The sequence below is a fragment of the Notechis scutatus genome, chromosome Z (genome assembly GCF_049901735.1).
Source record: "Notechis scutatus isolate UNSWTSFEM ecotype Mainland chromosome Z, rNotScu1.2, whole genome shotgun sequence".
Taxonomy (NCBI): domain Eukaryota; kingdom Metazoa; phylum Chordata; class Lepidosauria; order Squamata; family Elapidae; genus Notechis; species Notechis scutatus.
In genome coordinates, this window is record NC_142025.1 from 122850584 (window position 1) to 122861503 (window position 10920).

At 49.2% G+C, this 10920-nt stretch overlaps 1 protein-coding gene across 1 annotated transcript in view; it reads right to left on the reverse strand.

Moving 5' to 3' along the window:
- EPO (erythropoietin) overlaps positions 1 to 9251 on the reverse strand; it is a 13205-nt gene extending 3954 nt beyond the window's left edge. Inside the window, 5 exon segments of the mRNA XM_087948107.1 lie at positions 2136 to 2182; positions 2185 to 2302; positions 2572 to 2645; positions 3256 to 3387; positions 9049 to 9251. Coding sequence (XP_087804233.1) covers positions 2136 to 2182; positions 2185 to 2302; positions 2572 to 2645; positions 3256 to 3387; positions 9049 to 9061 — 384 coding nt within the window. The 5' untranslated portion in view covers positions 9062 to 9251.
- Between the last annotated feature and the right edge of the window lie 1669 nt (positions 9252 to 10920).

The window sequence follows — 10920 nt, forward strand, 5'->3', positions numbered from 1 at the left end:
CTTGCCCTTCAAGCCTTGTGGAAGACTCGGGAGTTTTATCCCATAAGGGATAAAAAGCCAGCCTGAGAGACCGGGGTTCTTTGCAGGAAGCAAAGATGTTCTATGCCCTTCAAGCCTTGTGGAAGACTCGGGAGTTTTATCCCGTAAGGGATAAAAGCCTGCCTGAGAGACCGGAGTTCTTTGCAGGAAGCAAAGACGTTTCTTGCCCTTCAAGCCTTGTGGAAGACTCGGGAGTTTTATCCCGTAAGGGATAAAAGCCAGCCTGAGAGACCGGAGTTCTTTGCAGGAAGCAAAGATGTTCTATGCCCTTCAAGCCTTGTGGAAGACTCGGGAGTTTTATCCCGCAAGGATAAAAGCCAGCCTGAGAGACCAGAGTTCTTTGCAGGAAGCAAAGAAGTTCTATGCCCTTCAAGCCTTGTGGAAGACTCGGGAGTTTTATCCCATAAGGGATAAAAGTCAGCCTGAGAGACCGGAGTTCTTGCAGGAAGCAAGGAAGTTCTTGCCCTTCAAGCCTTGTGGAAGACTCGGGAGTTTTATCCCATAAGGGATAAAAGCCAGCCTGAGAGACCAGAGTTCTTTGCAGGAAGCAAAGAAGTTCTATGCCCTTCAAGCCTTGTGGAAGACTCGGGAGTTTTATCCCATAAGGGATAAAAGTCAGCCTGAGAGACCGGAGTTCTTTGCAGGAAGCAAAGAAGTTCTATGCCCTTCAAGCCTTGTGGAAGACTCGGGAGTTTTATCCCATAAGGGATAAAAGCCAGCCTGAGAGACCGGAGTTCTTTGCAGGAAGCAAGGAAGTTCTTGCCCTTCAAGCCTTGTGGAAGACTCGGGAGTTTTATCCCGTAAGGATAAAAGCCAGCCTGAGAGACCAGAGTTCTTTGCAGGAAGCAAAGAAGTTCTATGCCCTTCAAGCCTTGTGGAAGACTCGGGAGTTTTATCCCATAAGGGATAAAAGTCAGCCTGAGAGACCGGAGTTCTTTGCAGGAAGCAAGGAAGTTCTGCCCTTCAAGCCTTGTGGAAGACTCGGGAGTTTTATCCCGTAAGGGATAAAAGCCAGCCTGAGAGACCGGAGTTCTTTGCAGGAAGCAAAGAAGTTCTATGCCCTTCAAGCCTTGTGGAAGACTCGGGAGTTTTATCCTGTAAGGGATAAAAGCCAGCCTGAGAGACCGGAGTTCTTTGCAGGAAGCAAGGAAGTTCTTGCCCTTCAAGCCTTGTGGAAGACTCGGGAGTTTTATCCCATAAGGGATAAAAGTCAGCCTGAGAGACCGGAGTTCTTTGCAGGAAGCAAAGAAGTTCTATGCCCTTCAAGCCTTGTGGAAGACTCGGGAGTTTTATCCCATAAGGGATAAAAAGTCAGCCTGAGAGACCGGAGTTCTTTGCAGGAAGCAAGGAAGTTCTTGCCCTTCAAGCCTTGTGGAAGACTCGGGAGTTTTATCCCGTAAGGGATAAAAAGCCAGCCTGAGAGACCGGAGTTCTTTGCAGGAAGCAAAGAAGTTCTATGCCCTTCAAGCCTTGTGGAAGACTCGGGAGTTTTATCCTGTAAGGGATAAAAGCCAGCCTGAGAGACCGGAGTTCTTTGCAGGAAGCAAGGAAGTTCTTGCCCTTCAAGCCTTGTGGAAGACTCGGGAGTTTTATCCCATAAGGGATAAAAGTCAGCCTGAGAGACCGGAGTTCTTTGCAGGAAGCAAAGAAAGTTCTATGCCCTTCAAGCCTTGTGGAAGACTCGGGAGTTTTATCCCGTAAGGGATAAAAGCCAGCCTGAGAGACCGGAGTTCTTTGCAGGAAGCAAAGACGTTCTCACCCCTCAAGCCTTGTGGAAGACTTGGAAAAATCTTGCTTCGTGTTCGGAGGCTTTTTGTCTTTTGAAATCTTTCTTGGCCACTTTATCTAGGGTTCTTGGCAGCCTCGCCACCACCTTGGGGAAAGGCTCCTTGTTCTCCGAAACCCTGAGTTCGAAACCGCCTTTTAACCGGGAAGGAACGGAATTGGTGGAGAAGCCTTGAAAAGGTTTCGCTCTTCCCCTCCGGTTGGTGGTGGTTTCTTTGGAACAAGGTCTGGGGTCAGAACAGCCCCTGGGCAAAACTCCTTGCCTCTGAGCCTGTGCAAAGGGCGCCCCTCCTGGCCCGGCGGGTCCTCACCTGGGCGTTGTGCCTGCGCAGAATCTCACGGATGCTCCTCAGGCCGCCTCCATCACCTCCAGCTGACGAAGAAAAGGCTGCATGCGAGGCTGATGGCTTTTGACTCGGCCAACGGCGACGGAGAGGAGCGCCTGGCTCCGCCATACTTCCGAGGCCTGCCTGGACCTCTGGGGCAGAAAGAGGGGGAGGAGGAGGAGGAGGAAGAGGAGGAGGAGGAGGAGGAGGAGGAGGAGGAGGAAGAAGAAGAAGAAAAGGAGAAAAAGGACTGTGAGGTTCTTGGTGATCTCTGAGCTGGGTGGTTTTCTCGCCGACGTTTCACGGCCCAACTATGTTACATCATCAGTGCTAGAGGGAGTGGACAGGAGGAGGAGGAGGACTGTGGGGTTTCCTAGCCGTGGGGCTCCCTCCTGCACGGCCTCGCCCAAAGCCAACTTACGTCCATCGCTCGCCAGTCGGGAAAATTCACCCGGGTATCCGACACCGTCACATGTTCCGGTAAGGCGCAGGCCTCTGGCAAAGGTCCACCTGTGGTGGGGGGAAAGGGGCCAGAGGGGGAGGAGTTGGGGTTGACCTAGAAGACCTCCGAGGTCCCACCCAGCTCCAGGATTGTACGATCCAATGGCTTGCCATCTCTGCAAGGTTTGGAGGCATCTCCCGTCGCCCCCGGGGGGGAGCTGCTCGCGGTTCGCCTTGGTTCGAGCGAACCGGTTGCTAATTTTTTTTAAAAACGACCGGTTTGGCCAACTGCAAATCGCACTCCCCCCACCCCACCACGCTGTCTCAGGAGTTTCCACGTGGCCCGTTTGGGATGCCAGGTGGGCACAGGCCCACCTGGAGGCTCAGGAGGGTGAAAAACGAGCCTCCCCGGGCTCCCGAGGCCAGAAACGGGCCTGTTTCCGCCTCGGGAGCCCGGGGAGAGTGAAAATGCCCCCCATGCCCCTCCCCATGGCCACACCCAGCTAGCAACCGGTAGAAGCCGGCTGGGATTGGCACCAAACCGTCCTGGCCTGGATCAGCCCTTCCCTTCCTCCCCCCGTGCCAGTCCCAGGACTTTTAGCGACGGGGTTGAAAGTGTTCGGGGAGGATCAAAACCAGGGGTGGGAATTCCCCTCCCCGGGACTTACAATGTCCCTCTCCATCTTGCCGGCATCTTGAATGAACTTGTTCATGACGCTTTGGTCGCAGACGGGCTGGGCCGGGGCCTGGAGGGCCGGGTCCAAGGATGCCCACACTAGCAGGAGTAGAATCAGCCCTGCAACGGGGAGGAAGATGTGGTCAAGACGAGGCGAGGGAGGACGGAATGACGACCGGATGACAGAAGAACGAAAGAAAATAACAGAATAACAACGGGGTCACAGAACAACAGAATAATAGAAGAGAATAACAGAACAAGGGAACAGAATAATAGAAGAGAATAACAGAACAAGGGAACAGAATAACAGAAGAGAATAACAGAACAAGGGAACAGAATAACAGAATAATGAACAAGGGAACAGAATAATGGAAGAGAATAACAGAACAAGGGAACAGAATAATAGAAGAGAATAACAGAACAAGGGAACAGAATAATAGAATAACAGAATAACAGAACAAGGGAACAGAATAATAGAAGAGAATAACAGAACAAGGGAATAGAATAACAGAAGAGAATAACAGAACAAGGGAACAGAATAATAGAAGAGAATAACAGAACAAGGGAAGAGAATAATAGAAGAGAATAACAGAACAAGGGAAGAGAATAATAGAAGAGAATAACAGAACAAGGGAACAGAATAATAGAATAACAGAATAACAGAACAAGGGAACAGAATAATAGAAGAGAATAACAGAACAAGGGAACAGAATAATAGAAGAGAATAACAGAACAAGGGAACAGAATAATAGAAGAGAATAACAGAACAAGGGAACAGAATAACAGAAGAGAATAACAGAACAAGGGAACAGAATAATAGAATAATAGAATAATGAACAAGGGAACAGGATAACAGAAGAGAATAACAGAACAAGGGAAGAGAATAATAGAATAACAGAATAACAGAACAAGGGAACAGAATAATAGAAGAGAATAACAGAACAAGGGAACAGAATAATAGAAGAGAATAACAGAACAAGGGAACAGAATAATAGAATAATGAACAAGGGAACAGAATAATGGAAGAGAATAACAGAACAAGGGAACAGAATAACAGAAGAGAATAACAGAACAAGGGAACAGAATAATAGAATAACAGAATAACAGAACAAGGGAACAGAATAATAGAAGAGAATAACAGAACAAGGGAATAGAATAACAGAAGAGAATAACAGAACAAGGGAACAGAATAACAGAAGAGAATAACAGAACAAGTGAAGAGAATAATAGAAGAGAATAACAGAACAAGGGAACAGAATAATAGAAGAGAATAACAGAACAAGGGAACAGAATAATAGAATAACAGAATAACAGAACAAGGGAACAGAATAATAGAAGAGAATAACAGAACAAGGGAACAGAATAATAGAAGAGAATAACAGAACAAGGGAACAGAATAATAGAAGAGAATAACAGAACAAGGGAACAGAATAATAGAAGAGAATAACAGAACAAGGGAACAGAATAATAGAATAACAGAATAACAGAACAAGGGAAGAGAATAATAGAATAACAGAATAACAAAACAAGGGAAGAGAATAATAGAAGAGAATAACAGAACAAGGGAACAGAATAATAAAATAACAGAATAACAGAACAAGGGAACAGAATAATAGAATAACAGAACAAGGAAACAGAATAATAGAAGAGAATAATAGAACAAGGGAAGAGAATAATAGAATAACAGAATAACAGAACAAGGGAACAGAATAATAGAAGAGAATAACAAAACAAGGGAACAGAATAATAGAAGAGAATAACAGAACAAGGGAACAGAATAATAGAATAACAGAATAACAGAACAAGGAAACAGAATAATAGAAGAGAATAACAGAACAAGGGAACAGAATAATAGAAGAGAATAACAGAACAAGGGAACAGAATAACAGAAGAGAATAACAGAACAAGGGAATAGAATAATAGAAGAGAATAACAGAACAAGGGAACAGAATAATAGAATAATAGAATAATGAACAAGGGAACAGAATAATAGAAGAGAATAACAGAACAAGGGAACAGAATAATAGAATAATAGAATAATGAACAAGGGAACAGGATAACAGAAGAGAATAACAGAACAAGGGAAGAGAATAATAGAAGAGAATAACAGAACAAGGGAACAGAATAATAGAAGAGAATAACAGAACAAGGGAACAGAATAACAGAAGAGAATAACAGAACAAGGGAACAGAATAATAGAATAATAGAATAATGAACAAGGGAACAGAATAATAGAAGAGAATAACAGAACAAGGGAACAGAATAATAGAAGAGAATAACAGAACAAGGGAACAGAATAATAGAAGAGAATAACAGAACAAGGGAATAGAATAATAGAAGAGAATAACAGAACAAGGGAATAGAATAATAGAAGAGAATAACAGAACAAGGGAACAGAATAATACAAGAGAATAACAGAACAAGGAAACAGAATAATAGAAGAGAATAACAGAACATTAGGAATAGAATAATAGAAGAGAACAACAGAAACAAGGAACAGAATAATAGAAGAGAATAACAGAACAAGGGAACAGAATAATAGAAGAGAATAACAGAACAAGGAACAGAATAATAGAAGAGAATAACAGAACAAGGGAACAGAATAATAGAAGAGAATAACAGAACAAGGGAACAGAATAATAGAAGAGAATAACAGAACAAGGGAACAGAATAATAGAAGAGAATAACAGAACAAGGGAACAGAATAATAGAAGAGAATAACAGAACAAGGGAACAGAATAATAGAAGAGAATAACAGAACAAGGGAACAGAATAATAGAAGAGAATAACAGAACAAGGGAACAGAATAATAGAAGAGAATAACAGAACAAGGGGAACAGAATAATAGAAGAGAATAACAGAACAAGGGAACAGAATAATAGAAGAGAATAACAGAACAAGGAACAGAATAATAGAAGAGAATAACAGAACAAGGAACAGAATAATAGAAGAGAATAACAGAACAAGGGAACAGAATAATAGAAGAGAATAACAGAACAAGGGAACAGAATAATAGAAGAGAATAACAGAACAAGGGAACAGAATAATAGAAGAGAATAACAGAACAAGGGAACAGAATAATAGAAGAGAATAACAGAACAAGGGAATTGGTGAATAATGGAAGAGAATAACAGAACAAGGGAACAGAATAATGGAAGAGAATAACAGAACAAGGAACAGAATAATAGAAGAGAATAACAGAACAAGGGAACAGAATAATAGAAGAGAATAACAGAACAAGGGAACAGAATAATAGAAGAGAATAACAGAACAAGGGAACAGAATAATAGAAGAGAATAACAGAACAAGGGAACATAGAATAATAGAAGAGAATAACAGAACAAGGGAACAGAATAATAGAAGAGAATAACAGAACAAGGGAACAGAATAACAGAAGAGAATAACAGAACAAGGGAATAGAATAATAGAAGAGAATAACAGAACAAGGGAATAGAATAATAGAAGAGAATAACAGAACAAGGGAACAGAATAATAGAAGAGAATAACAGAACAAGGGAATAGAATAATAGAAGAGAATAACAGAACAAGGGAACAGAATAGAATAACAGAATAACAGAACAAGGGAACAGAACAACAGAATAAAAGAAGAGAATAACACCATTTCTGACCGAGGGCAGTCCAGTCTCTTCCTTGAAAGTCTCCAGCGAATAGAATAATAAAATAACGGAACAACAGCATAACAGATCATCAGAGTTGGAGGGGACCTTGGAGGTCATCTAGCAGGTGGTGCCAGGCGGGCCCCCAATTTCCCCAAGGGGTGTGGGGGGGGAGAGAAGCAGGACAAGACGGGTGATTTGGCTGCTCCAGATCGCCGGCTCTTCTCTGACTTTTGGTGTGGCAGGCCGCCCTCCCCCTTCTGTCTCTGCCCTCTCCCCACCCGCCATTTCCCTCACAACCACCTCGGTGGCGGGGGAATGCGCTTTCTCACCTCCCTGCCCCACTTCAGCCCTTCCCTCCTCGGCCCGCGGTGTTGACAGGCGCCTTATCAGGCCGGAGCCCATTCCTTCAAACGCTGAACTAATTTGGTTTCTCTCCCAGGGTGGGAGGGCAAAGTCCGCGGCGGGTCAAAACTTTGGGGAAGAGAGGCGAGATATTTTTTTTCCCACATCCTCAAAGCCTCGGAGGCCACCACGTGCTCCCAAGAGAGCATCTAGACGAGCCCCCGGCTAGGCAGGCAGGCAGGTAGACAGGCAGGCAGACAAACAAGCAGGCAGGCAGGCAGGCAGGCAGGCAGGCAGGCAAGCAGGCAAGCAGGCAGGTAGACAGACAGACAGGCAGGCAGGCAGGCAGGCAGGCAGGTCAGACAGGCAGGCAGGCAGGCAGGCAGGCAGGCAAGCAGGCAGACAGACAGACATACAGGCAGCAGGCAGGCGGGCAGGTAGACAGACAGACAGGCAGGCAGGCAGGCAGGCAGGTAGACAGACATATAGGCAGGCAGGTAGGCAGGCAGGCAGGCAGGCAGGTAGACAGGCAGGCAGGCAGCCAAGCAGGCAGGCAGGCAGGCAGGCAGGCAAGCAGGCAGGTAGACAGGCAGGCAGGCAAGCAGGCAAGCAGGCAGGCAGGTAGGACAGGCAAGCAGGCAGGCAGGCAAGCAGGCAGGCAGGTAGACAGACAGGCAGGCGGGTAGGCAGGCAGGCAGGCAGGCAAGCAGGCAAGCAGGCGGGCAGGCAAGCAGGCAGGTAGACAGGCAGGCAGGCAGGCAAGCAGGCAAGCAGGCAGGCAGGTAGACAGGCAAGCAGGCAGGCAGGCAAGCAGGCAGGCAGGTAGACAGACAGGCAGGCGGTAGGACAGGCGAACAGGCAGGCAGGCAAGCAGGCAAGCAGGCAGGCAGGCAAGCAGGCAGGTAGACAGGCAGGCAGGCAGGCAAGCAGGCTAAGCAGGCAGGTTGGGCAGGCAGGCAGGCAGGTAGACAGACAAGCAGGTAGACAGGCAGGCAGGCAGACAAGCAGGCAGGCAGGGAGGCAGACAAGCAGGCAGGCAGGCAGGTGGACAGGCAGGCAGGCAGGACAGGCAGGCAGGCAGACAAGCAGGCAGGCAGGAGGCAGACAAGCAGGCAGGCAGGTGGACAGGCAGGCAGGCAGGCAGGCAGGTAGACAGGCAGGCAGACAAGCAGGCAGGCAGGCAGGCAGGTAGACAGACAGGCAGGTAGACAGGCAGGCAGGCAGGCAGGGAGGCAGACAAGCAGGCAGGCAGGCAGGTAGACAGGCAGGCAGGTAGACAGGCAGGCAGGCAAGCAGGCAGGCAGGTAGACAGGCAGGCAAGCAGGTGGGCAGGCGGGCAGGTAGACAGGCAGGCAGGCAGGTAGACATGCAGGCAGGCAGGCAGACAGACAAGCAGGCAGGTAGACAGCAGGCAAACCCTCCTGAATGAAACGCCCAATCTTTTGGCCCTCCCCGCTGGATTCTCAGCCAGCTTCCCCCAATTCAACCCGACTGCCCTCCCGCCTTGAAAAACACCGCCTTCCCCATCCCCAGGGCACACACACACACACACACACACACACACACCCAGCCTCCTCCGGGTAGGGGATGATGGGGGAAGCCTTCTCCCAACCCGCGCTCTGCCCCCAACCCAATGGACCTGGATGGATTGGGAAGGCGTTGTCGTTGTTTTTTCCTCCCCGCCACCAACCTCCGTCCACCAAGCCAACCTTTCTTGGCCGGTGCCCAGGGCCATCGATCCGATCCCGGGGCTGGCACGGCTGCGCGGGGCTTCCTCCCCTTGCCAACCCTCCGGACGCCACAACGCGACACAACTTACCAGAAATCGCCATAGCCAACACTTCATGGTCCCAGGCACTCAGCTCGCCCCTCCTGCTCCGCCGGGCTCCATCGGGGGGGGCGTCCAGGTGTGGTGGAGGCGGAGGTGAGGCTGGGCGCAAACCGGGTCCTCTCTCTCTCTCTCTCTCTCTCGGGATGAGAAGAAGCCACCCTTGGGGGCACGGATCGATGCCCTCTCTCGCCTCTTTCTTTCTCCTCTCCTCCTTCTCTCCCCTCTTCCCGGGGAGTCGTCGCTCAGTCCAGCGAGGGGGCCACGATCCAAACCCCAACACACCTGCCAGGTAAGTTACAAAATCCTCTCTCTCTCTCTCTCGCTTTCTCTCTCTCTCTCTCTCTTGGCTTTCCCAGGCTCGGCTTGAACCGGCTTCTGCAGAACTTTGCTCCTTTGATCCCTGGTGGAGCCAAACCCCCACCCGCCCCCCACCTTCCTCTTCCTCTTCCTCTTCCTCTCCCAGGGATGAGCGGGGAGATGGAGGAGGACTGCCTTGCCTCTCTCTTTCTCTCCCTCTCTCTTTCTCTCTCTCTTTCTCTCTTCTCTTTCCTCTCTCTCTTCCCTCTCTCTCTCTTTCTCTCTCTCTCTCTCTCTCTCTCTCTCTTTCTCTCTCTCTTTCTCTCTCTTTCTTTCTCTTCCCTCTCCTCTCTTCCTCTCTCTCTTTCTTTCTCTCTCTCTCTTTCTCTCTTTCTTCTCTCTTCTCTCTCTCTTTCTCTCTCTTTCTTTCTCTCTCTCTCTCTCTCTTTCTTCCTCTCTCTCTTTCTTCTCTCTCTTCTTCTCTCTCTCTTTCTTTCTCTCTCTCTCTCTCTTTCCAGGTGCAAACTTCCCCCCTCGCCCCCCCACGAGTGGGCAGGACACCCCCCTCACCCACCGCCTCCTCCTTGCAGGACCCCCACCCCACCCCCGCAAGCCAGCCGACCTGCGACGCCAGGCGCCCGAGGCTGTACGCGGTTAATGTTTCATCCGCTCCTCTTGCGTCCCAGATGGCCTTTTCAACCCCCCACTACACACACACACACACACACACACACAACCACACACACACCCCAATCGGTGCACCAGGCACTCTTCCTTCTCTGCAGGAAGAAGGTCACTGGACAGGCCCCAGAGGGGAAGAGAGAGAGAGAGAGAGAGAGGAGAGGTGGCAGTTTCCCCACTTCCTTGGCCGGACAAGCGGAAAGTCCGAGAGGGGCTTTCCCCCCAAAAACCCCAACGCAGGTCGCGCCAGGGCTGAGCCAAGAAAGAGGCCGTGCAAGACTAAGGCACGTTCTCCCCCCACCCACCCCGGGCGCCAGGCCAGCCGCAGGTTATGACCTGGAAAGGGGGGGAGAGAAGGTCAATGGCTTTGGCAGGGAGGCCGCTGACCAGTGCCAGAAAGCAGCAGAGGACGGGCGCCCCCATTCCTCCTCAGGGACACTTGGAAGAGGAGGAGGAAGAGAAGGAGAGCAGGAGGAGGAGGAGGAAGAGGAGGAGGAGGAGGAGGAGGAAGAAAGAGGGGAGGAGGAAGAGGAGGAACAGAGCAGGAAGAGGAGAGAAGAGAAGGAGGAGGAAAAGGAGGAGGAAGAAGAGGAGGAGAAGGGAGGAGGAAGAGGAAGAGGAGGAGGAAGAGGAGGAGGGGGGAAGAAAAGAAGAGGAATAGGAGGAGGAGGAGGAAGAAGAGGAGGAGGAGGAGGAAGAAGAGGAGGAAGAAGAGAAAGAGGAGGAGGAGGAGGAAGAGGAGGAAGAGAAGGAGGAGGAAGAAAAGGAGGAATAGGAGGAGGAAGAAGAAGAAGAGGAGGAGGAGGAGGAAGAAGAGGAGGAAGAAGAGGAAGAGGAGGAGGAAGAGGAAGAGGAGGAAGAGAAGGAGGAGGAAGAAAAAGG